Source organism: Gobius niger (assembly GCF_951799975.1).
Source record: "Gobius niger genome assembly, chromosome: 16".
NCBI lineage: Eukaryota > Metazoa > Chordata > Actinopteri > Gobiiformes > Gobiidae > Gobius > Gobius niger.
The window spans coordinates 18,391,985-18,419,435 of NC_136867.1; the positions used below are offsets into that span (position 1 = coordinate 18,391,985).

The 27,451-nt window shown below is 40.2% G+C and overlaps 1 protein-coding gene across 1 annotated transcript; it reads left to right on the forward strand.

The window, feature by feature from the left end:
* Window positions 1–425: 425 nt before the first annotated feature.
* Window positions 426–25,562, forward strand: zfyve26 (zinc finger, FYVE domain containing 26). Its single transcript, XM_079573328.1, has 43 exons — window positions 426–598; window positions 1,166–1,445; window positions 1,563–1,638; window positions 1,770–1,856; window positions 1,957–2,106; window positions 2,192–2,525; window positions 3,243–3,367; window positions 3,487–3,651; window positions 3,942–4,030; window positions 4,425–4,585; window positions 4,676–4,879; window positions 5,172–5,714; window positions 6,212–6,376; window positions 6,867–7,015; window positions 7,175–7,418; window positions 7,636–7,899; window positions 8,207–8,326; window positions 8,412–8,579; window positions 8,811–9,044; window positions 9,257–9,362; window positions 9,646–10,457; window positions 11,326–11,525; window positions 11,943–12,047; window positions 12,124–12,246; window positions 12,678–12,854; window positions 14,494–14,743; window positions 14,961–15,059; window positions 15,155–15,342; window positions 17,621–17,757; window positions 17,929–17,961; window positions 18,068–18,197; window positions 18,533–18,753; window positions 18,864–19,011; window positions 19,535–19,744; window positions 20,871–21,086; window positions 21,176–21,373; window positions 21,454–21,534; window positions 22,338–22,465; window positions 22,548–22,719; window positions 23,572–23,631; window positions 23,867–24,049; window positions 24,131–24,181; window positions 24,336–25,562. Exons 2-43 carry the CDS (start codon window positions 1,258–1,260, stop codon window positions 24,546–24,548), a joined length of 7,707 nt encoding a protein of 2,568 aa, XP_079429454.1. The 5' UTR covers window positions 426–598; window positions 1,166–1,257; the 3' UTR covers window positions 24,549–25,562.
* The last annotated feature ends 1,889 nt before the right edge of the window (window positions 25,563–27,451 follow it).

Consider the following 27,451-nt stretch of genomic DNA (forward strand, 5'->3'; position numbering starts at 1 on the left):
AATCAAGATATATGTCAAGACCAACAGAACACCCCTATTTTGCTTTTAGTCTAGTCTTGTTTTGGCAGTTGTGTCAAGGCGATGGTGCAATCCAAGGCAATGAATCACGTTGTTCTTGATACTTAATATTTATGAGATGGCACACACAGATAGCCTATTAGTTGCAGTTTCTTTGTATTTATTGTTGGAAATCAGACAAGTTACGCTTAGAAAGACCAATACAGATGTTCAGAGTCTTTCTTGCGCCTAACCATTTTGCTTGCTTGGTTTTCCCAAAAAATAAAGAAAAAAAATAAAAGAAAGAAGGAGAGGAAGAGGTAGATGTACCTTGCGGGACAAATTATAACTATTTATTCTTTTTAACAGAACATAAGTATAACGCCGAGGCAGGCAGAGGCAGGCAGCTTCCACAGAAGCTGACGCGCCCACTTCGGGACAACCTTTGACCAATCAGGGCTGCAAAATCAGCTGATTCTGTCACATGACCTTAGCTAACATGCAGCTAGCCGCCTAGCATAACACTTCAAGAGCGATCAAGAGACAGGGGTGTCTCGGGTACAGTTGCTCCCGATATGGGGAATACAACTCAAGTAATAGCGTGAGTAACTTAGATGTGAAACTTGAAATGCTATTTTGCTTCGCATGAAAACGGCCATTGATGACATGTGGCAAAGATACTTACTCTCAGCTTCAGTAAGTCAGCAAAATGTAAGCTAATGCTAACGCATGCAACTGATAAATGATCAGATTAAAATTATTAAGTTTTCATGAACAAGTCTGTGAAAGAACTTTTCTCGTAGAAAAATTAATGTATTTGGAGTGTAATGCATAAACTGCATGCATAAAGTAACTTAACTATACAGTACTCAGAACATTTTGTTCAGCATTATTAGATATCAGTTTCATTTGCAGTTGACATTCTTTCTTTCACTGTTTAGTCATGTGTTATAGTAAAACACATAGCTCCTTTTGTAGTTTCATTTGATTGAATCAAAGTGTTTGCTTTGGATTAGGGCTTTTGTTATCTAATCAATGAAATATGACAGTACAGTGCAAAACATAAATTATTGTTGAAGTAATTTTATTGATTTGTTGTTATTTGCAAATGTTGTTGAAATGTTGCAACGTTGAGAAATGTTCTCTAAAGCTAAATGTTTTATTTCAGGTGAAGAATGCTCATCAATGCTTTGTGGACTCTTCAGGGTGAAGGTTCTTGTGTGACCACTGCTCAGCTGAGTGCCGCCGTGAACAGAAGCCATGCATCCATTTGGGCGAGAGGCTGAAACCTCACTTGAGGACCTTTTTGTTTACTTTAAGAAGTGTCTGCAGCATGGAGAGTGGGAGCTGGCCAGTGCTTGTGTGCCTCAACTGGTGAACTCTGGAAGTCTCTCAGAAAACCTTTGTAACATAATCAAGTCAATAATTTGTCATCCATATGATTTAAAGTGAGTGCTGTAAAAGTTTTTATTACCCTAAAGTAAATTGCAGTATAAATCTTGAATGCCGTTGTAAATTGTGTTCACCTGTAGTTAAGATCTTTTTATTTGTTTAAATGTGTGTAGATGGCAGTCATTGGGCAGTCCACACAAACTTGCTTGGTACTGGCTTCAGGTTTTGGAGAAATGGACAAAAGAAAAGGTTGGAATGAAACATCCAAACAATAATGTGCCTATCATGTGATCCATATTTATACACAATCCTCTGGTCCTGGGTAATTCAGATCCTACCTAAAATGACTGATGATTACATTCTCCTGTCTTCTTTAATAGGTGTCTGTTACTGTCAGAAGAGAGCTGGAGTTTCTGCTGCTTTTGGAGGAACTGGGGTCAGAGGGCATACCGGCTACACTTTTCAAGGTAAAGTTTGAGAAACAGCACAAAATAGAAAAAAATGCGGTAGGATCTTCAGTCAGATATCAATGAAGCATTTTCTATATTCTATTTTTTTTTTTACCAGGAATTACACCAGGTGTTTACAGACTTCAACACTGATCAAAGGACCCCAGATGTTACAAGAAAAACAAACGCTACCATTGAGTCTTGTCTTCATACATTACTGGACAAAAAGAAGCCAAGACTTGCACAGTCCTTAGCATTCTTCTTAGAGGTATATTGCATGTTTTGTCGAGGACTTTAGTGTCGTAAATATTTTCAAGTAAATGGTCTATTTTGCCTTTTGTGAATGTCCCTAGCCATGCACAGAAGAATCTGCCCTTCAGCGCACATTCATCCAGCACCTCATAAAGAAACTTGAAACACCCGAGACCAGGCCAGATAAGACGGGGGAGTGGGTAAAGGACGTTTATGCCACTCTATCAGTGATGCCATGGAGCTCAAGTACAAACAGTGGCCAGTTTGAAGTTTTATGTGAGGCTTTATGGGCGGCCAGACACGGTCCGCTTAAAGAAGAGCGAGTCCTGAGTTCACTGCTGCGTCCCCATTGTGACACGCTGGTCTCTGTGTACTGCTCCACTGCTGTGAGGCTCCAGAGGGATCATATCCTTCAGACGGGACCAATAACACAAAGTAAGGATACACTGCATCAGGCTTGGTTTTAGCCTATTGAATGGAGCTGACATAAAATGTAGTTGGATGAATGTAAAGGTGGATATGGATTGTTTATTAGAATTAAATTTGTGCGGGATGAACTGACGCCGACTCTACACACCTTGTAATAATCGTTTGCATCATTTATTAAGTGGAATATTGTAGTGTCAGTGCCCTTTGAGTAATATGCTGAAAAATTGGCAAAAGCATTTCATTACTTTCCTCTTTATTCTGAAATTGTAGTGTTGTAGCACTTAGATTTTGAAATTCGCATTTCCCTTTTAAAGCTAAATTTATCATCCAAAAGGTATTTTAAAATTGATGTTATAGAATAAAATAAGCGTCAGTGGCGAAATGATCTATTGAGATGGAAGTGAATGAACCGCTGGCTATTCTCTATCCATTTGTTGTATGTTTTCAGATGAAAGTATTATAAAGCTAGATGTGCTGACAATTATTACTTCCTCATTTGAGTTAAATGTGGTCAGACATTTTGTAACGAGCTCTGATGGAACTAGTTATTTTTAGTTTAAGAAGGATGTACACTTTTTGTATCAATTATACTGCTGTCATATTGCATTATTTACAACAAGTGGTTTATTGATCAATTTTACTGTTGGTTTAGTAACCTGAATGTGCATGAGAATATGTAGTAGCATTGTAATATTGATCAGCAATCTCTTTTTTTCCCCATAGTTGACCTCCCTGAAGCCCAGAAACTCACCCTCAGTCTGTGTAACCATAAAGACCGTCCCTCCATTTGGAAAACCATCTATTTTGAGTGCCTTAGTAGCGGAAAACATTTCCTTGAGCAAGTTATGGTAAACAGTCACTCTTTCCGTTTTTCTCATTTGAACTTGGACGCTGTAATTGCCATAAGGGTTTTTGCATCTTCATGTGATACAATTCAATAATCAGTGTAATTGGTTGTTTCCTGTAGATTACTGCCCTTGACCTGATTAAACATGAGGAGTTTGTGCTGCTCAAAGATTTGCTTCACTTGGAGTTTCAGCCTCTGTCTCGCCTTATTTTGCTGCTGGGATGGACTCAGTGTCGCAGCCTGAACTCGGGTCAAACTCTGCTCGGTACCCTCCACAATGAGCAGGTGAGCACAATAATGTCTGCCAAAACATGAACATCCGCCTTTTTACTACATTCGATCATTTATTACATCCGCTTTTTTATGACATTAATCACATGTGCCACCACACACATCAGAAATGCATGGGAAGTCCTGAAGTTAAATACAGACTTATTTATGTCACTGTCCAATGTCCAATATTTGTAGCGATAAGTGATAAATTGACCTTGAGCTTTAAAAATCAACACAAGACTGCTTGAATGGTGATTATACTCTTAACGCAATGTATGCTTTTTGTCTTTTTGTCATTTCAGGCAGCTGCTAATGATACAGTTCTACAGGAGTTTACTAATATTTTATCATCTCAACTTGGAATGCTTGAATGGTGTAAAAACAACAACCCGTAAGCGTTACTTTTTACAATTCAATTTTGTTGCACGCGATCATTTCCATATTCTTTCACTTTCTATTCACAATAAACCAACCAGGAAGTAGAAAGTTGCCAGCTTTTCCATTTGCAGAGGAGACTCCAATGGCTCCCTTTGGTCTCATTTTGTCCTCCATTGTCTAGAAATAACAAGTCATACATTTAGCTTCTTGCATATCACATGTTCCACCACAGTCTGATCAGAAATGTGTGGGAAGTCCTGAAGTTGAATACAGCATTATATAGTATCATCAAAGAATCAACATTAGACTGCTTGAGTGATGTTGAATAGACTCTTTATAATAGATGATGATATGCTTTTTTGTTGTTGCATCTATTGCAAAAAAAACATGTCATGTATTTCTTGCAGAGAGATTTCCACTGAGGCATTGTTGACACAACTGCACACGTTGGACAATCACTCAGCTCTATACATACTGCATTCCTTAACTCCACTGGCTCAATTTGAAGAGCACAGGATACTAGATCTGCTGAAACAACTGCCAAATAAACAGAAACTGCAAGCAACAGGTCAGTTTATTTGTGCCAGCATAGCAATGTATTAATTTAAAAAATGACTTCATGTATGTGTTTCCCCCCCCCATCAACTTCTATTTCTAGATGACACAGAATCCATTCACAGTCTTGTGAACTCTGGAGCCAAAAGGAACATTGTTTTGTTCCAGGGTTTTTGTGCCATAAAGTATGCCATTTACGCTCTGTGCATAAATGCCCATAAATATTCCAACTGCTCTGCGTGTGGGTCCAAGCAGCAAAGCGAAATGTCTCAAGCAGAAAACCACCAAACCCCAGCTTCCTCTGAAGGTTTGCAAACTGGCCTTTATCCTCCTTGTGATCTTAATGTGACCAAGAAACACATGATAAAAACTCAACGTCAGAATTATTTCATAGAGTTTGTTGATAAAGCACATTAGTAGGTCACAAGACACTTTTTGAAATATATAGATGCATGTTGAAGCTAAGTTATTTCCTTATATTTACCAAATTGAAGTCTATAAAGTATTCAAGCACGTTTTAACATGTGTAACTAGTGCCAGACATTACAATACAGTATAATCCAAAATGTGAAATAACTTTTTTCCTCATTCTCAACAAGGCTCCCAAGTACTTTACCAGCGCTCCCTCTCCGAATGCCAGCGTTACCTCGAGGCTGTTCCTGCTGTGTTTCGCTTGGAGCTCATGGAGAATATCTTCTCGCTGCTCTTCTTATCAAGCACAGACTTTTCCCTGCCAGTTATCAAGGACACAACAACTTCCCAGGAATCAAATACTCAAAATTCAACCAAAGAGAGGACAGAGGAGACGGAGGAAGGCTATAGAGCGGCTCAAAGTATGCCGCCATCTTGTTCTACTGCAGGGCATCATTTGGACTTGGCACATTTTGTACAGGGCTGCAGGGGCTTTCTGGTGGATGCGGGTGCAATGGAAGGGCTTCTGAAGCTTCTGAAAGAGGGGTTGGATGGCATGAGTGCATTGGGTCAGCATGAGGCCGTCCCTGTGGCCACAGAGCTGGCTGAAAGTATTGGCTGCTCAGTGACCTCTGACACCTTCGTGGCCCGTCTCCAGAGGCTGTCCAAACGCACTGCAGAGGCCCAATGGAGACTACAAATCATCAACAGCAATCACAATAGCGGCGACGGTGAGTGGCACAAAGTGTTGACTATTACATTTTTTTTGTTCTTCAACAGTGGAAACACAAAAACACGCGTTCACTTCATCAATGTCAAAAGATCCAAAGAGGAGAATGTGACCACTGCACAAAGCCTTTTCCAGCACATCCCATGTCTTATGCTCCCTGAACCACTCTTTCACAATGTGAGCTTGATGAATCCTGGCTTTGTCATCTTAGAATATATCATCAGGGAAGAAGAAATTCATTGATGGAATAACCTGGTCATTCAGGATGTTAAAGTAGTCGGTTGATCTCATTCTTTGGGTGTCGCTGATCCTAGACCTGAGCAACTGCAGCAACCCCAGGTTATAACAGTTAGTCAAGTCCAGGTGGCAATTTTTCTTTTTTTGGTCAGGCTGTGTACTATTATTATTATTATTACTGGTAGGGTATAGACTAACCTTGATTACATTAACAGACGTTATTGATTTTCTCTCTCTATCCATCGTTCTATTGTGTTTTAGGAATGGAAAGCCCATATCAAACACCAACATTTAGTTTTCCGTCATCGTCCCTGGGGCGCAGTAAGAGTTCGAGTCTTAGAAGGAGGAGGCGACATGTCAGACACTCTCTGGATAGGGAAAACTCTGTGGAGAAACATAACGAAGAAGTGAGCACAAGTGCGTCAGGTGAGACATAACACATTGTAAACCTCTATAGGGAAATACGTTGTGCATAAGGTTATTGCAAAACAATAGATTTCTCAAAACCCGTGCAGCATTAGACATTGAAAAACAAAAAGATTAGACAATGTGCGACTCCCCTAAGAACTGTTAAGAAGCTTCTATCAGCTATTTTCTGGTCAGATTTTCTTTTACAGGCCAACACTGTAAATCAGAAATTGTTCTTGTTTTGTCGGATTTAATATATGCACAGCTCAGAGGGAACATTGATTTGTGTTTATTTGCAAGAGGTGATGGTGTAACCAAATAAAATGGTCCTTTCTTTTTTGTTGTCTGTACCAAAAATAATTTCTCCGCGTGGATCAATTGTAAAAAGTCAATTCTGGTTTTAATTTCATATCTAGTTATACCAAATAATTCCAATGAAGGGGCTTTGAGCTAGTCGAGTCGTGAGGGGCCCATTATCATTTTTAAATTCTCTATTATTTTGTTGTAGATGGAAATGGTGGATCAGCGTCTACCCCTGACCTGGAAGTGTGTCCGTGCGGAGGACCTCACAGTTGGCTGGTTCCTGCCATGTTGTCCTCCCCAGAGTCTCTGCTCATGTCCTGCATTCGGCGTGGAAACTTCATGGAGGCACATCATGTATGAAACACTTTTTTTTACAAAAACTGTGCGTTAAAGTGGTGTCTATTCAAAAGGTTATACACACACACCCTGATCCTGGACAATGACCCAATGCATGGTGTAAGTTGCACAAGAAATAGTTGGCAACAGGATCAAGATATGAAATTGTCTTTCCAGGTGTCTCAGATGTTTAACCTGGAGGCGTCCTCTTGCTGTGGAGAGCTGTTGTTCATGGAGCACTATAAGAAGGTGCTGGTGGAGTTGGAACAGGTGGAGCAGAAGATGGAGAGCCAGTCCATGTCATCATCATCCTCCTCCTCAGAGGGACTGGGGTCTGTGGTCCCGGCCGTAGCAGGGAGGACCAGACTGGGCAGCAGTGGCAGGACCACACTGCAGGCCATTGGAAATGCTGCTGCTGCTGGTAATAGGCTTTTATTATAGAAATGTATCGTTCTCCTCATTTTTATTCATATTCATATTTTTTTTTTTCTGGAAACTTATATATATTTGTTTAATTTCTTTTTATATTATTTTTGGGCAATGCTTTTAGGGTCTTTTTTTATGTACGGCTGTTATTTTTTTTCCAATGTTTGCCATTTTAATCTGATTCAAAGATTCCCTAACATGTTTTCTTTTAGGTGTTGCTTTCTACTCCATCGCGGACATCGCGGACCGCCTCCTGAGCACAGCGGCTCACCCCATGCCCTGTTTGGACGAGGACTACTGGCTCAGGCAGTGTCCTTCTGATGATGATGGGTTCCTCTACTCTCTGCTGGAGGAGCTGAGTCCCGCGGCGATGGCAGCCTTTGACTTGGCCTGCTGCCACTGTCAGCTCTGGAAGACGTCCCGGCAGCTGCTTGACACTGCCGAGAGGAGGCAGAGCACCAGTCACGAGGACAGAGGTATGAGATTGACACTATAAGTGGTAGCATCCTGCTAATCTGTTAGTATAGGCAACAGACCTAACGGATGAAATAAAAGCATTCTGTTTCATCTGAACATAGAATGATGAATATGCTACATTTCCTATGCCACACAAATACTTAATTAATTTTCATTCTGGATTTTCTATTATTTTGCTGTTGCCGGTAAAAAAAAAAGTGTTCTTCCAATGCATGTACTAATATAGACTTAAAATTGTATCCCATTCTATCCATGTATTATTTCAGGGAGATAGAGATTAAGATGTTTTTGTTTCTGTTCTCTCAGGAGTGAGAGTGGACCCCAAACTGCCTCATTCAGAAGGGATCTGTGGATTTCCAATGGTTTTACACCATATAAACAAGATCTTGAATCATACTTCTAGTAATAAGAGCTCAACTAAAACAGGTAATGTTTGATTATGGTGATTGCCTTTGTAAATGATGTCATGTCTTTTCTGCATTTTGTTTCACTGTTTCACCCTTGTTCTCAGATTCTCCTGTGGATGAAGTGTTTTCGAGCCCGTTCAGTTGCTGCGTTCAGGAGGTGCTGCTCTGCTGTCACCCAACGCTGAGCGAGGAGTCCATCTCGTCTCGATTAACTTTGGCTCAGAAACTGGAGAACACACTGCACATCCTCAGCACGGCCACCAAGAGCGCAGGTGAGAAAGATAATATATACTGTATAAGTCTATTTTTTTAACGAATTAATGTAGTGGTACAGAAGTGGACAATATTGCCCCTGAATCTGAATGATCATTTCTGATTTCTGAAGTTTTTTGCACAATTGTTCCCCCCTTTAATCCAAGTTAAAGCAACAGAAATGAGAAATTATCCATAGTTCAGAAATGCTAATCCTCCAACAAACCTCTGAATTGTCACTTCTCCATCAGAGGGCACAGTGGGCAGCCCGCTCCTGGACCTCCTGGTGGAACAGTCCCGTCTGAAGCAGGCTGAGCTGGACTCTCACCCCGTCCGGTCCAACATGAAGCAGCTGCTGAGGTCTCTGGACCAGCTCTGCCCCTTCGAGCCTGACGGAGCACTCGCCAGGCCCGACTATGTCCGCAGTTTCCTTGACTATGTGAACATACTGGCCTCGGTGCTGGTGCGCAGCCTGGGCTCTGACGGTAGGTCTTATCAGCACTTTGTACCTATGACCAAATCCCACCAATCCAAAGAATGACAAAGGATTTTACTTATTTTCATCCAGGTATTTTATTGTAGAAATGAACCTTATGGATCGTCTTTTGAAAAAAATATATGAATGTATTTTTGCTATTGTAACATCATTCTTTTATTTCTAAACTTGACTGTATCTTGAATAATGTACTGTTTGCAGATCAAAGTGGAGGTGCAAAACTTGGAAATCCTCTCTTGGTGCTTCTTCAAGATCCTTCTCAGCTTCTGTCCCACCTGCTTTTCGACAGACAAGTGTCCCCTGACAGGTATATACAAAAAATAAATGTAATATGCTAATTTTTTACTTGCACTAGCACTTTGAATACCTTGTGGAGGTGGGAAAGCGTTATACAACTTGAGATGATTTATCATATACAGAAATATGCATTAAAAATATTAAATATAATTGGATTCAAAGCAAAAAATGTGATATATTTGCCAATGATTTATTTTATTACTATAAATGCTATAATATGCCTTTAGATAATGGGTTGCTATTCACAGACGTAATACAGGTAAGAATTTTCAACAAGTCCCATTATTTTCTAGGGTGCGGTCTTTGCTGCAGCAGGAGGGTTTGCAGCTCAGCGTTCAGGAGGTGATTGTTCAGAGATGTTGTGAGGCTTTACCCATTTGGACCTCAACTCCAGGATCCGAGACGGACTTCAACAAAGACGGTGTTTTTGATGTTGCCGCTTTGTCTCTCCTGCTGGAAGAACACGCCCGGGAGCACATGTCCATTTTGGGTATAACGAGGGACTGTCGATCTGAAGCGAGCTCTGAATCTGATTACTCAGTGGAAGACCAGTCGACCTCTCACAGCAGCATTTCGAACTCTACACTGTCTCTAGCATCCTCGCAATCGTCTCCATCAGCTTTTCTTATTACACCATCAGCTTTGACCTTCCTAATGTCTCGCTCCCCTTTACTAGCCACGTTAGCCTGCCTCAGCGCTAGCAAAGGGGAACCAGCGAAAGCCCAAAAAACGTACTTTTGGAGTGGCCGCAAAGAGGTCGTCCTAGATGGGGAGCAAATCAGCAAAGAGGTTGACAGCCTTTTAAAAGAGTCCCCTATACTACGCTCTTATATTAACTCTATGGTCGAGCCAATCCTGGACGTCCCATTAGGAGAGGCGGAAGAGGTCGGATTGGGCGCAGTCCTCTGTGGGAAACCCTTGGTCAGTTTGCTGTTTTCAGGACTGCAAGAGGAGATGGCCCAAACTGTGGCGGCCGAGGCATTCAAACAAGCCCTCATCACCAAAGATCTAAAGAGGGCCCTGAGCCTGTTGGAGCTGTATGGACAAGGCACCAGCCAGGAGGGGGCGCTCAGAGACAGACTACTGGCCTGCGCAGCACTAGAAGGTAAACATAGACGGTAAACATATTCAAAGTACACTATGTTCTTGAGGATTAAAATAGTGCTTTTTATTGGTAAATTTAAAAAAAAACTTTAAAAGTGTAACTTTGGAATAGTCTAAATTTTTTATCTTCGGTTCTAAGGCTGCATGATTTTGTAAACCTCTTAACCCCACCTGAACTGAACACATTTTTTCCAGTTTGGTTTTACCCAAATCTAAAAGCTTCTTGAAAAAAAATACACAAAATAGAGAAAAAAATGAGACGAAAACACAATAAAAATGCAACCAAAGAGTAACAGAAGTGACAAAAAAACAATGAAAAAGTGACGAAAATGTGACAAAAACTTGACAAAAGAGTGATGAAAAGTGATGACAACACGGCAACAACACAAGGAAAAAGATCAGTTTAGATTAGTTTTGTAGGTCTTAGCTTTCAAATGAGGCGTGACTCTGGTCTATAGGCTGTAACGTTTTAAATTTGGGTAATGCGGAAATGCCCTCGGTTAAGGCGGGGGTTAAGATGTTAATAAGACCTCATGGAGAAAATATATTTTGCTGTTTGCGAAGGATACTGTACTTCCCAAATAAATGCAGACTATGGGATTTACTGATTGCAACACTAAAGGTATTTACTGAATAGTGTTTGCAATTCGTGGTTGAGCCAAACTGTTGTATTATAAGATAACAATATAAAGTGGTTCAACGAGGTATTTTTGTCTTATTACAACTTGCCACTGTCTGATATTCTAATTTGCACCTTGCACATGAGGAAATAGTTATTATTTATATACTTTTGTAGCATTTTAGTCTGGACTCACATTTGTATCTGTATCAAAACGGGTTGCAACATTTTAACATTGGTGTTTCCTCAGAAAGGGACAGTGGCATTGGTCACCTGTTCCGTGTCCAGGACTCTCTCCTTCGGGCTCGTGTCACCCTGAAGTCTCTGGAGCGTTGGCCTCTCTCGTCCTGCCTGGAGCTGCTGGAGTTCTGCCTCAACGACCCTCACACCGACCCATCTCTGCGGTCGGACCTGCTGCTCAGAAAGAAGGAGCTGGACATCTACCGCTGGGTAATAGAAATGACCCCATTTTGATTTAATTATAAGAAAAAGGCTCGTTCAAGAAGACAACCCGGTGATAACTTTGATAGTAATTTGACCTTTTGTCTTTGTCGGTCGCTGTTGTAAGTTGTTTCTAAGGTACGCTTTGAAACAACTAGTTTGCCATTGTAAAAGTTTGATCCAGCAAAGCAATACAGTAACTAGAGTCAGGCTGATGACCCAAGCCACACACTAGTCTATTAAACAGTACAAATTGTGACTGGCAACTTATCAGTTCAACACCTAAATAATGCCTGAAAATCCTTGATATTTATTGCTTGCTATATTGTTCTGAATCTTGTTCATTATGTATCTTATTCTGTTGCTGTTTGGGTGATCAAAAACCAACAATGACTTAACATAGAAATGTTTTTATTCTTTTGCCAGATGTTAAACTTACAGCCACCTCTGCCTTGGGAGACTTGGCAAGAGCTGCAAGTCGAGTCACGAACCAACGCTGAGTACTTGTTATCTATGATACTGGAGGCAAAGGTGTGTCTTCACCATGTAATACTTTAGATTAGCTAGCAAAGCCTGGATTTCAATAATAATCCTTTTATTTTTGTAGGAGTTTGCCCTTTGTGCTCAGTGGGTAGAGCTGTATCCTGTGTCTGACCAGCTGAGACTGAAACTCACCACTGAACATCTGCTTCATCTTTTGGAAAAGGGACAGACTGATGAAGCTTTTCAGGTCACTTTTCAGGTTTTTATGTGATTTACTCAGTAACATTCTGGGCAAGTGAAATACCTCCCCTGAATTCAAGGGCGTAGGTTTGGTGTTACTATTGGTGGGGACACTTTACCGCTTTTTTGTTTTTTATTTCTTTGCTTATTTGACTGTTGCTTTAGAGCACATTGGAGAAAAAAATATTGTCTAAAAATCTAAATATTGTGTCTAAAAAGGACATGTGGAAGGCTGTATAAATGAGAAAAATAGATCATACTATTCAAATTCCTAAAGATATTTTTTGTATGTCATTGTACAAAGTGCATCTTAGCAGATACTTCATAATGCAATATGGAGAATATGTCTTAAGAACCATAAATGCCATTCTCTATATTTGCATTTTTCCTTATTTGTATAGTCAATTTATTCTCTCTTGTCATATCTTATTCTTGTAGCTGCTGGAGGGCCTCTCCGATTACTCAGTGGGGCTGGATGTCTGTGAACGGGCACTCGATAGACGTCCTGGGCTTTCGGCCTGTCATTTTTTGGCCGATTATCTCACGCTACATTTTGAGAGACAGGTGTCTCCGGCCCGAAGGCGGCACATACACGCTCTTCACCTGGGCTCAAAGGTTTGTTCACTCTTATTGCAGTCACTTTATAATGATAAAAAAAACTGTGCCATAATAATAATATTATGGAAATATATAAAAATATACAGGTGAAACTCGGAAAATTAGAATATTGTTCAAAAGTTCATTTATTTCATTCAAATTTTCTGAGATTTTTAATTTGTTTTTTTTTTAAGCTGTGAGCCATGATAATCAAATAAAGGATATACATATCTCACTTTGCATGTAATGAGTCTATATTAGTTTCTCAGTGAATAACAGAAATGAATGCACTCTTTAGTTTCACCTGTATTTAATTTTTAAATATTATTTAACTGAAGAAGATAAGGTTTCATGATTAAGCCGCAACCACAGTCTTGTGTTTTGTGTTTAGACAAGCATTTATATTGAGGTTTATTTTGCTTTTGAAGAACTGCATACCCAGAGGTGACTTGCATGTTTCGTCTCGTCTCCCTTCACCTGCTCCTTACAATACATTTCGTAGAATCGAGGTTTGCTTTGCGGTTAGAGTTTGACATCTAATTCTGCTGAGTTTATCCTGTGACTAATCCAGTGGTTTCTCCAAGAACTTTTCGATGATTAAAATTTGTTCATTTTATTTAGTGGTGATACTCGATTAAAATGTTAATTATGACCTTTGTAATTAACTAATCGCAATTAATCACATTTAAAGGAATAGGCCACCGTTTTTACATACTGAGATATGTTCTTACCTTAGCTTTGACGAGTTCTTTAGGACCTGTCTGGTCTTCCCCCGTGCCTTCAATCACACACTTCACGTAACCATATTTAAATATGGAAAACGTGGAAGAGCTTGGTAGCTTCTATCTTGACCTGTTTTGGAGCTATAGTGGAGAGAGGGAGAGGCTAAATGCTAACGCCGTCTGCGCTGTGTTTACGTGATTGAAGGCACGGGTGAAGACCAGACAGGTCCTAAAGAACTCGTCAAAGCTAAGGTAAGAACATATCTCAGTATGTAAAAACGGTGGCTATTCCTTTTAAGCATCATTTATTTAGGGGTCGTATTTATTTTTTAGAGGTATATTTTAGAGGCTTCTTTGTTTTTTCTGACATTTTAACTTATTTTAAGTGGAGATGTGAGGCCTGCGTTTCAAACACTTCAAAGACATTAGCACTTTGATTTATTTTGCCCTGCCTCTAGGCATAGGAGAAATCTGAGATCTTTTTAAATAAATTTATGTCGGCTTAACTTTCTCTCAAGTTTGACAGCAATCTAGTTTTTGGCTTTGTGCTCCGTTGGTCTCTAGGCAACATAAAGTTGCAACAGCTTAAGTAAAGTGTGATTAAGTTTGATTCATATTTTTAATCGCATTAAACCTTATGTAATTAATTCATTGGAATTAACTGACCCTAATTTTGTTCTAATGTGGTTATTGACCAACTCATTGCGAGTTATTGAATCCAAGTGCTTTATGTTTTCATATAGTACTGCTATATGAGTAAGTACTTATACAGCCAAAAGGTCCATTCAAAAGCAAAATAATAAAATGTCCCTCCTTCTATCTTTGCAGTATTTTACACAAATTTGTTATGAAGTGTTCACAGTAGCATCATACATTTAGCATTTTTTCCCTTTTGGTTGATTATCAGGCTTCTATGCTATGTTTATTTCCATCAGGTGTTGTTGACGCTGCCTCCAGCTGCGAGGCAGGATTACTTCCCGCTGCTGTCTGAGCCTCTGCTGATGCTGGAGCAGCTGCTGATGAACCTGAAGGTGGACTGGGCAGGGCTGGCCGTGGGAACTCTCCGCAGCCTCCTGGTGGGACAGGAGGCAGGATTTGACGCTGAAGACATTGACAAGATTTTATCAGAATATGGCTCTAAGGCTCTGGACTTCTCCTGTGCTCCCAGTCAGAGGTCCCGTTCTGGTACGTGACAAAACAAATATATCTCATCACCAAAAGCAACCTTTAACTGAGCATTTCTCTTGAATCTTTAGCAATGGTTTATGGTAATAGGATTGTAAGCTCTCAAGGAAACTTTAAAGTGTAAAGCAGCCATTCTGGTCAATCTGGTGGAATCTATTGGTATCATATGAACATATGAAGTGATTTAATGTGTCTGTTTTTTTTTTTTTAATTTCAGACTCTGTGATTAGTCTCCAGGAGGGTTTACTACAGTGTCCAGCTCAAGACACCAGCTCATCTTCATCCAGTCGCCTTGAATCACCAAACGGTTCCACTCGTGAGGACATTTTAGTCTCAGTAGACTTGCATATATGTACAATAGAAATCAAGTAGGACAACTTCATAAAACAACTTCTCGACTTATTTCCGCAGACAGTACACCGACCCACACGTCCCACTCAAACAACACAGAGAGGGACAAAGATCGCGTGTCGGTCGGTAAAAAGCGACGGTCATCCGTGAAGTTTCAGCCTCCGGAGAAGCCTCCTGCTCAAAAAGACTGGGTCCCAGATACTCAACAGAGCATATGCATGGTCTGCCAGAGAGAGAGGTTTACTATGGTGAGTGTGCAATTCATGAATACTTAGAATACTATAGATGCGATTACAACACTGTTTTAGAGGGTCTATTTATCATGCAAAATTAATATCATGCATAATTAATTGTTATAATGTTATATCCTCATCCAAACATACCAGGAGTGGTGTTTTGTTTCATTCACGCTTATTTCAGTAATCCTGCTCATTCAGTGTCATATTCTTTGCTGAAAACGCCAGCCCACACTCTGGTGTACATCACACATAGATTTCCTGAGAATTTTAAAGTCTGCAAACATGTTCTGACCCTGTCCATGGTCAAACGCTCTTCACAGTACCGATTAGCTTGTTTGGCAGTACATCTTTATGTTTTGCACTGCTGCTTTAGTCATCTGAGAACACAAGATGAAGCGCACCCTCTGCTGGCCGGTTGTGTAACTGCATTTTATGAAATCTTAAAGGAATAGGCCACCGTTTTTACATACTAAGATATGTACTTACCTCACTTTAGACGTGTTAATATATCCCCGTCTGGTCTTTGTCCGTGCGCTCTGTCAGGCAAACGGAGCACATACGCAGCCTCTCCCACATGTCATATAGCTCCAAAAAAGCTCACGATAGAAGCTACCAAGCTCTTCCACGTGTTCCCTATTTAAATAAAGTTACGTGAAGTGTTTTCATGCGAAGTATATTTACACAGAAATGTAACATGTCGATTTTATAAGCAAATAAAAAGGGGGACTATATTGTGAGGCGTAATGATACGAGGAGTAAAACGTCCGCACAGTAACTCCTAAAGGTTATTGACGGAAGTGAGCGGGGGAAGTCTTTAGGAGTTACTACGCGGACGTTTTACTCCTCGTATCATTACGCCTCACAATATAGTCCCCCTTTTTATTTGCTTATAAAATCGACATGCTACATTTCTGGGTAAATATACTTCGCATGAAAACACTTCACGTAACTTTATTTAAATAGGGAACTCGTGGAAGAGCTTGGTAGCTTCTATCGTGAGCTTTTTTGGAGCTATATGACATGTGGGAGAGGCTGCGTATGTGCTCCGTTTGCCTGGCAGAGCGCACGGACAAAGACCAGACGGGGATATATTAACACGTCTAAAGTGAGGTAAGAACATATCTTAGTATGTAAAAACGGTGGCCTATTCCTTTAAAGGGGGGGTATTATGCAAAATCGTTATTATGTCATTCCCTCATTAAAAACATGCCTGAAGTGTTGCCTTGGCACATTCACGTATTTTTGAGTAATCTGTAAAAACTCTGATGGCAGCCATTTTAGGGATAGCTTTGCCTGAGTCCTCCTAGGAATGCCTCCACCTCCTGGAGACGCCTCCGACCTATCATCATCAGCCGAGTAACCAACCACTGCTCCTCAGCAGAACCCCCTCCCCACTGATGCCACAGACAGCGTATGGAGGGGGCGTGTCTGAAAGGGTCAGAGGTTCTTAAAGAGACAGAGGCCTATTTCAAGACATTCGCTTCAGCCATTTTGAGAGAGCAATGTCATACAAGGCAGTTATTTTAATTTACTGCATTTACAGACCAACAGAAGGTTTCGTCATCATTGTAGTGTGCTATAGACTGGTGCTATGTGACTGAAAAAAGCATAATACCCCCTCTTTAACATTAGCACCATAGAACCGAGTCTACTATTGACTTGACACTTACATTATTTTAAGTTTCACTGCAATACATGCCAAGGCTTAAGGATCTAAAGTGTTGTGGATTTTCTTGCTTAATAAAGCTTAAGAGATGTTTGTCTAGTCAAGATGTGGAGTTTATTACACAATGCATCTGCGGAGAGGGTTACACATGACGGCGAGGTCATGGTAAGCTCTGCTCTGCTCAGCCCTGGCATCATCTTTATAGGTGAGCGCCACAGACAGAGCAGCAGGACAGGGGTCATACACAACAAAGGGAAGCCCAGAAACACATAGAAATGCTAATACAGTTGGAGATGTTAATGCAGCCACCAAAAGGCACTTTGCATGGGAATGAAATCATGGTCGCGTTTGGAGGCAGAAGGAGATACTTGTGATGTTGGGGAGATGGGCCATTTGGGACCTTTGTCTAAAGGTGCGAGGGCCTCGTCTGGAGAGGCCGGTCTCTCTACCTGGTTTAGTCAAAGGCCCAGCAGGGGACCTAGCAACAGGACGCCAGTGTGGTTACCAACTTAACTGACTAAATTTGTCATAACAGTTATTAGCCTAATACCTATTACTATTACTACTAGAAGAAAGATAATGTCACTAATATGATGCTGCGTTTGTGTTTTTGTTCTTCAGTTCAACAGGAGGCATCACTGTCGGAGGTGTGGGCGTCTGGTGTGTCAGGCCTGCTCTGAGAGGAAGATGGCAGTGGAGGGATGTCCCGGAGATGAAGTCCGAGTCTGTGACCAGTGCTACGCTTTCTTCCACCCAGAGTAATATTTCATCAAGGCTTTCTTACGCAGTCTTGATCACTGTCAACACATGAAGGCCTTTACATTGCCATTGCATTGTGTTAAAATCCAGCTTCAATAGATATGCTTTGAGTCTGAATTGAAAATAGACAAAGGCTATTACTAATCAAATTGAATTCATTCTGTTTTCAGATCTGACGATGAGGAGGAAGCAGATGAAGGCAAGTGTCCATTATTCTTGATCTACATTGTTGGCATTCGCGACATTTTATCAATGTAGCGTCATTTGTGTATTCCTTAAGTTGTTCATTTATGTTTGTGTAGATCCCAGCGGCCCTTTATCCCCAGAGGACAGTTTAGATGGGACTCTGCAACTTCCTGAAGTCACACATCAACAAATACAGCTGTGCACGAACCCGGCAGAAAACCAGCAGCTGCGGAGTGAATTTTACTTTGAACAGGTTATTATAGTAACAATTACACTCAGATTTTATACATAAATACCACTCATTCCCACACACTAAACCATAATCAGCTAGTGTTTTTTTATTTTATTTTTATTCCAAGAGCATGGTGTTTCCAAGTTGGTAGAGTCTCTTTCAAGTGTATATATAATGCTGAATTTGCAAGAGTCCCAGTTTTGGGATACAATTAAGAAAATTTAGAATGAGCTTTTTCCATATGAAATGAACTGTGTACGAACAAAACAAATCAAAATGCCAAAATAACCAGACAGAAGCGCTTTAAATACTGTATGTATAATAGGTTCAATGTATGTATGTTTTGCTCTTGCCAGGCTCCCTGTGCACCCCTCTGCGTGGCCATCCTGTCTCTACACAGTGACCAAAAGTTCTGCGGTCACCAGCTCATCGCCCACTGCCGCACGCTGTCCCGTAAACTGACCAACCCAGAGGTGGACGCCTGCCTCCTCACAGACATCATGAAGCAGCTTCTTTTCAGCGCAAAAGTTATGTTCGTCAAGGTCGGACGTAGCCATGACCTCGCCTTGTGTGACAGGTGAATTGTTAGAACGAGACAGATACCATTCAACTGTTTTCAAATACTTGGAAAATGTATATCAAACAGGTAAAAGTCTGTAGTAGTAATGCTTTTCTGTGTGTCGACAGTTACATTAGCAAAGTGGATGTGCTGAAGATTTTGGTGCTGGCCAATTACAAGTACATTCCTTCTCTGGATGATATTTTGGAAACGCCCGCAGTTACACGACTTCGTAATCAACTTCTGGAGGCTGAGCACTACCAACTTGCTGTGGAGGTATGCTTTGCCAGTATTTGTTTAGACTTTTTCTCCATGCAAAGTAAAATAATTCCGCCTACAACTCCTATGCTGTGTTGCTCTTTGGTCTGACCTTGAGTTGCCTCTGGTAACTTTAGTAGAAGTTGGCCTAAATTGTGAGCACACTAGCCACTAGCACTTTGCACAACTTTGCTGGATCTTGGCCACATTGTTTATCACTTGGAAATACACAGAGTCCTTCTCAAGTTGCATCTGCCTGGTAGCTTCCAAGTTATTTAACTCAGTCGGTCTGTGTGTGTGTTTGTAAACATTCGACCTCAAGGAAATGAGAGAGAATATTTCATGACATTACCAAATCCTTTCTTCTCTCTCAGTCTCTCATAAAAATAAGAAAGCATGAAAGAAATTCTCTGTGTTTCTTAAGTGACGGAAAGAATTGTGAAAATAGCTAAATGACTCTTTATTACATACCTCCCTTAAAATGTATTGCCACTTTGAAGTGATTCCCCATATTTACATTTTGTTCTGTTTTGCTCCTAAGGTTTCAACTAAGAGTGGCCTGGACCCTGGTGGTGTGTGGCAGGCGTGGGGCATGGCCTGTCTGAAAGCAGGACACCTCTCCGGGGCAAGGGAGAAGTTTGCCCGCTGCCTGAAGCCCCCAGTGGATCGAAACCAGCTCAACCAAGGCCCGCTTCTGCTGCAGGAGATCGTTCAGCACCTGGAGACCAGCGTTCGCCCCACTGTGGCTGCTGTAAGACTACTTTTAATCTTCAAGCTACTTCATAAGCCTTATTATTTTAAATAAGCCAGGATTGGGGCATGGCAAAGATAAATGATTGTTTAGCATCATCTACCCATATGAGTAAATCTAAAAGCCACTAACTGAACTATTACATAGTGCTGTATGAACAGCCTGGAACATGGTTGTTTTTGAACTCGATTGTTAAGTCAAATTCAGTCAAACTTGTTTGTGCCGTAAGCTCTATCAATCAAAGTCATTTTTGTATTATACAAGTATATTTTATAACACAATAATGACTTGATTGACAAAAGAGCTTCCAGCACAAACAAGTTTGACTGAATTTGACCTCACAATCGGGTTAAAAAACAACCACATAATTGTGGGATCTGGAAGATAAAGGTGTGGTCACGCAGGAGTGAGCCAGAAAAAACTTGTTACACAACAATAATAATCTGTCTCTTGGCAGCGGAGCGTTCTCTTTTTTTTCTTTTTTTTTTTTACTTGCAGGGACAGGTTTATTTCACATCGTTCAAGGAACTCAAATGACAGATGGCTTTGTCTAATCATTTTCTTATATTTCGTATATTCAAATCAAATAAAATGGATTTATAAAGCACATTTTTAAAAGCCGAAGCTCACCAAAGTGCTGCACAACAATATACAATAACAAATGTATAATAGAAAGAAAACCCTGGTGCCAAAAGGCTGAAAGTTTTGTCTTCAGTAAGCCTTGAAAAGGGTTTCTGTCTTCCGATTTGTCTTGGGAACAGCCAGGGGGAACTGGGAAAACCCATGACAAAAATGCCATTACTCTTTGCCAAGTCAATTTATCATGACTATTATGTAATAGAACTAACTGTATGGTACATGTAGTGGTGCTTTATGTTGAGTGGGTACACATGTCCTGCAGGTGCATGAAGGTGACTGTTGTGCAATACAGTTTTACCTGACATTTAAAATTGAGGACAAATAAAAGTAAAATGATTCCGCTCATAACCAAGTGATTTATGGAAGATTTGTCCCAAAGAAAAATGTGTTTGACGAATCCTGGAGGATTTGTTTTTTGAACCTTGCATCATTTTAACAGGTATTCTCACATTTATTATGCATTTTCTTTTTATTTCTTCCTCCACAGTCTTTTGCTGAGGATATTCTGGCATCGTTGCATGAGCTGGAGGAGGTCCTGAGCGACAGTGGTCCCATCGAGCGCTCAGACGGACAGATGCGTAACAGCAGTTTCCACCAGGAGAGTCTTTTCTACCTGAACACGTACGGGACGCACCTGGCTCTCATCAGTTTCTACATGCGCCACGACTGTCTCCTGGAGGCCCTCAAATACCTGCTCAATAAGGTGAGAATACGTTACATAATGAAAGAAAATGTTGCTATTGTTGCATAACGGTAATTCACGGTGGCCTTGCGTTTGTGTGCTTGTCTCAGGAATGCCCAGATGAGGTGTTTTTGGAAGGGGTGTTGCAGCCCAGTCTGGAACAGGGGCGTCTCGGATCGCTCGAGGAAGTTTTGGAGAAGCTGGACCCCGGTTTGGAGACATGCAGCCGCTACTTAATCGCATCCTGTCAACTCATGCAACGAAGGGGACACTTTAACACCCTCTACCAGCTGCAGCAGTTCATGACGGTGAGAATATGTCGCCTGCATCATGTGTGCGCAACCTGGGAGGGGCACAGTTTTGTAATATGTTTGTGCTTTCTGTTTAGGATCACGTGCGAGCTGCCATGACTTGTATTCGTTTCTTCACGCACGGAGCCAGTTCATACCACCAGCTCGGAGAACAACAGGTGCATCATTGTATTTCAGTCCAAGAATTTAGTCACTTGGATTCACTGTGATGGAACTTCAAAACAACATAGATTGACAGATTGGCAGAGCATCTCAAGTATGTGCCTGTCTTTGACGTCATCATGTCTTTCCCCGCCCATCCAAATTACAAGTGCAGTCACGCACCTACAATGCCTGTACATAATCAGTGTGCATTTTTGTTTCTCAGTAAGCGCAATGCAAGCTAAATGATCTATGCATATACATAATAATTCTTGTAATATAACTTGATTTTCACCTATTTGCTCATACTGCTCTCTAGTAGCTTCCAACATGAATTTAGCTGATATGCATTGCTGATATTTTTGGCAGATCTGGTAGATAATCCTGTGTAGTATGATGCTTCCAAGCTGTAAAATGTGTCAGCGCTTTATTATAGGCATAGGGTTGATATGGATACTTCAGTGGAAGCTTGTTTGAAAGAAAAAAATCTGCAGATTCTAAACAAACATAAAATTCAGTATATACAATACAATCAGAGCTCAGAGGTGTACAAACTTGCACCAATATTCACTGTGATGTGTCTTAGCTCCCCTGAGGCCTAGGAAGGTATTTTAAGGCTCTGACTGAGGTCTATCCAATGCAAAAAACAGGAAGTCTCTGACTTTTGGTTCCGGAGATATCAGCCAAATATCGGCCAATAGCTGATATTAAAAAATACCATTCTATCGGTCGACCTCTAATGTGAATGGACGACCCAAATGTTATATTACAAAGAAGGTCCTTTAAATAAAAGTACATATTTGTTCCTTTGTGTCTCCAGAGCTGGTTGGTCAAAGCCAAAGATCACCTAAAGACCTACCTCCAGGAGCAGCAGGGCAGGGGCGCGGGCAGGCGAAGGTCCCAGGTCAATTCATTCAGGAAAACTATGTCGGCCAGTGATGTATCGAGGTTGATGTTCTCTTCCCACATAAAATATTACAAAGCTGCGACATGGTTGACCAATTATTCTTAATAATGTGATTTTATTTAGACACATGAACACAATTGAGCTGCAGTTGGAGGTGACCCGCTTCCTTCATCGCTGTGAAACAATGGCCTCCTCAAAGACACAACAAACCAGCACAGTATCTGCCAAGCCGGGATCACACTCGCCTCCTACACTGTTCGGTGGGAACGCAATGAAGATTGAAGTTGCTTGCAAGGTGAAAAGCATTCTGATATTGAATATGTCGTATACAGCAGTGAAAAAGTCTTTATCTTTCTGTTCTAATGTGTGGACATATGAGAGTTTTTAGACCTGTAATGACCAATTAATTCTTCGGTCTAACATTAAAACAAAATAACTGGGCTTACATTTACGCCAAGCAACTTTATTTGTAGAGCACAATTCATATTCAAGGCAATTTTACAGTGCGATTTTAATTTAATGTGGCAGTTTAAATTTAGGTCTGAGTCCATAATTACTCTTCGATCTCTAACCTGATTTTTTGGTTTTAGAGAGCGAGACTTTCTTTTTGTTTCTGTGGGCCAAGACGATTTCAATTTTGTCCAAGTTTAGCTGGAGAAAGTTGTTTTGCATCCACTTTAAACCATTTAAAAGCGACGCTGACATTTCATTCCCCATCTATGGCTGATGGTTGTGACCACCATGCCCCCCAGATATAGCTGCGTGTGGTGAAACCCATTGATCTTCAAACGGTGTCCGGGACATCCTCCGCACGGATCTATCCCAGGGGAAGGGATGGCTGGAAAGTGGTCCCCCGTGCTTATTGAGCCCAGTGCACATTTATCTTTCATATACGGCCTCCTCCTGGTTTGGTGACCTCACGGGGATGTCTCAACCCACAACTATATCTGGTAGTCGTCGCTGTCACAAAAATCAGCCATGAGCCCTAGATGGGGAGTGAAACCTCGGCATATCTTTTAAATTTCACTCCAGTTGTTTTGTTTTCGATGTTTGAAGGTGCAAGTAACCCCCTGGATGACTGAGAATCTAAATCGTTTCTAGATTATTTTAATAAATGTGTTGAAATCCAATGTATGTTTATTTCTAGGTGATGCTCGGTGGAAAAAATATAGAGGAGGGATTTGGCATTGCATACCGAGTTGTACAGGTTTGTAGATAATATTTCATAGTATTATAAAAAAGCAGAGTATAATCAGTTAAGTAATAGTTAAAATAAATATACTTTAATCTTAAGTTGTCATATAGTCTTAAAATATTGCTCCAATGGTGTAAATAATATATATATCAGTATATATTGCTTAACATTAGTCATAGTCATTGCCTTTTGCACCTACAAGACTGACTCTGGCTGTCTTTAATTCATTTCGCTCACTTTCTTTTAGGACTTCCAGTTGGAGGCCCAGTCCGTGTACACTCGGGCCAGTCAGCTCCTCATCCGGCAGAGGAAATACGCCGCGGTCAAGCAGCTCCTGAAATGCGTCGGTGAATCTGGCACTGCCACAAAGAACGACTGTGACTCCCTGATCCTCAGCTGCGTGTCGAGCGCTGACAAAGCCCCGGCCGATGTGAGCGAAAACAACTTCACATATACAGTATATGCACATAATTAGATTGATTTAATATTTTTCCTGTTATGTCAACACCAGGCGAAGGAGCTGGAGAGTCTGATTCTGGAAATCAAGAGCACAGAAAGCAAGGTATAGTTGAATTTGAATGGATGGTTAAAACTTTCATTGCTTTCTTTACGAACATAACCTTTATAAATTAAGCTTAACATCCTGTGAATGTAATATCATACATGCTGGGTAACATCCTACTGCATTGACAGTTTGTGCTGCTCTTTGTGTTCAGATCAAGGCCTACCTGTCGTGCAGTAAGTTGCGGCCTGCTTACCTGTTGGCAGTGAAGCTGGACTTGGGCCGCGCGGGCCCCCTGGTGCAGGACGTTTTACAGGCTGCAGACGAGGCCAAAGACTCTGTGATGAAAAACATCTGTCAACAGTGGCTCTCTGAGCGCCTCAAGTCTCCATCACAGCAGCACCAAGGCCGACCCAATGCCAGGTGAAGGCCAAAGAGACTGAAAGTGAGGTAACAAAAATAAAATTGTATCAAATACATAACTTGAATTTAAACAAATAAAACAATAAAGTTCTTATTTTTAATTTGTTGGATGCAGCAAGTAACATTTAGATCTCACACACAGAATAAAAATGTATTCAGATATCATGAAAATTAAACTGAATTGATATGGACTTGAGTGTGACACCATGCTAACACATTAATGTAAGAGCTACAGAGTGTTTTTTCATCTCATTCTAGCTTTGTACCTTTACAAAGTGATTCTTTGTTTCTTTATTTTGGCTTTAGTTTTCATGCAGATTGACATCTTTTAGATTTAAAATGTGTATAATATAATTATAGACAGAAAACTACAGCATTGACATCTTAAATTCTTTCATAAGAATTTAGTATCAAGCTCATACGAATCAGCGAGATGTTGATTTGTTAGCATGGACACTCAAGTGAAAAAGAGTTAGCATAGAGATCATAGAGCCCATACATGGATAAAAACTGTTTTTTGTCTCTGTAAACTGCACGAATCACCACAGTGCTTTATTAAACTTTAAAGGAAGGATCAATGTTACAGAAAAAACGCTGTGTTTGTGTTCACCGTACACGTGTGTGCTACCTCAGCCAAAAGGGAAACGAGCAGAAACACAACAGTAACGTAAATCTTTTATGTCTTTGTCTGCACTGTTTAATTGTATGGATTTGTGAACCTTCTGATGTGCCCTCTTTGAGATCCTCACAGGCCTTTCCTTTGCCTTATGTTTCCAAACAGATTGTTTTACTGTTTTAGCGTCGCACATTTTATCACTCTGTTATGTCAGTATTTTTGCTTTTGCCAACAGCACTGTATAAAGTATTTAAGGGCATTTAGTTATTTTCAAATTACCTTTTGCTACAACGGGTTACAGAAGGGACATTCTCACAATTCATGTTTTTAGATAGTTTTAAAAAATTATTTGGGTAAACAATATTTCATGTAATAATGTGGTAATTGTTTAAAAAAAGGGAAATTGCCCAAAGTTTCTTGTTGAAACCTTACCTGAAGTTACTTAAGTTGCCTTTTTTTAAATTCACTGCTATCTGTCTAATAATAATGAATCTAGATTTATCTTTGTGTAAAAGTGCGCCATAAGGAAATTTAAAAGTTGTTTTAATTACATCAATTGGTGAACTGGTTTTTAAAAGTGCCAAACATGCTGTCAAGTACAGTAAGTACAAGTACAGTAAATACAAAGTAAACACAAGTACAGTAAGTACAAGTTCAGTAAGTACAATGAAAAGCAGTCCTGTAATAATAATAATAATAATAATAGGGACGCTGGTTAAATCTGGCTACGCACAAACTGAGAACCACTTATTCATACAACATCCTGTCTTTTTTTGTTTATCCTTTTTTCCTATTCCTCCCTCATTTGTAAACATTTATTGAGATCCTTAATGAGACGTGATCATGAGACAGAAAAAGCCAGTTTTTGAGAGGCACGCTTGACATTATTGCACTCTGCTCTTCTCGACTGTTGTCTCTTCACTGCCGCACTTTATACTTTATTACAATACTGGAGAATTTAAAGAAAACTGTACAAAAAATAAATAAAGTTTATGTACTGCATAAAAAGGCAGAAAATGTTTTTTGAAATGTAATTAACTTCTTTCTTGTAATTTATGATGTAATTAAATAATAAAAAATATCAAATTCATACAAAGTTTTTGCCTGAGACAAGTGATTGTACAACACCACTTTTGTATATAGACTGGAGTGCTTTCTGCCTTGTATTTTTGAGCTCTTAAATCCATTGTAGCAGCAGCAGCAATAGTGGGAGCAGTAATGGGGAGTATTGGTAGTATAGTGGCAACTACAGTTGTACATATGAGGAAAAATTGTGCTGTATTTGGTAACGATCTTGAATATTGCATTAACTACTAGTGTGATATTTTATGTTCCTTTTTAATGTAGACATTTGTAAACATGCACACACTTACGCACATACATACGCCCTTGTGGCTCTATCTCAGCGAGGACACTCATAGACATGTGTTACCCAGGCCCTAATCCTAACCTAAACCCAATTCTTACCTAACCCTAAAACCACAGGACCACCCAAAATGTCCTCACTTTCCACAAATGTCCTCACTCTGTTGGTGAAAAATTCTAACTGGTCCTCACAATGTCGTAATTACAAGAATACACATGCGCGCAATCTTGTACTGCTATCTTAGTGAGGACACTCGTAGACATAATGAATTCCCCAGACCCTAACCCTAAAACCTAAACCCCTAACCTTAATCCTAATCCTAACCCTAATTTTAACCCAATTCTAACTCTAATCCTAAAGCCACATCTTGACCCTAAAAACAGTCCTTCAAATACGTTAGTGAGGACCACCCAAAATGTCCTCACTTACCAAAAATGTCCTCACCCTGTGGTTAAAAACTCACACTGGTCCTCAATGTCGTAAGTACAAGAACACACACACGCATCAGAGTTTATAATATACTAAAGCAACAAATAGCTATATGGTCTTTAAAACGATTAAATCAGGATCAAAATAACAATGAGCAAAATTGTGTGTTTTTGCTGTGTTTGTAAAATCGGATGGAAGACATCAGTGGTTTTGCCAATTTATTTACTGTGACTTCTTGTGATATTGAAATTGCCAGCTAAAATTGCAATAAAAATAATTTAGCAGCATATGGTGCAGCTCTAGCAACACTTATGTATTGATTAATTCAGTACAAAGCTCTTCAACTGTTAAACAGGCAATCTCGAGAACATTTAATAAATACAAAAAAGTATTGCTGTGTAATAATAGTTAATTTTATTTACATCAATGTAAACATTCAACTCTGAACATGATGGAAACGTAGTAAAGGCATGAGTCAGTTTCTGTATAAAACACT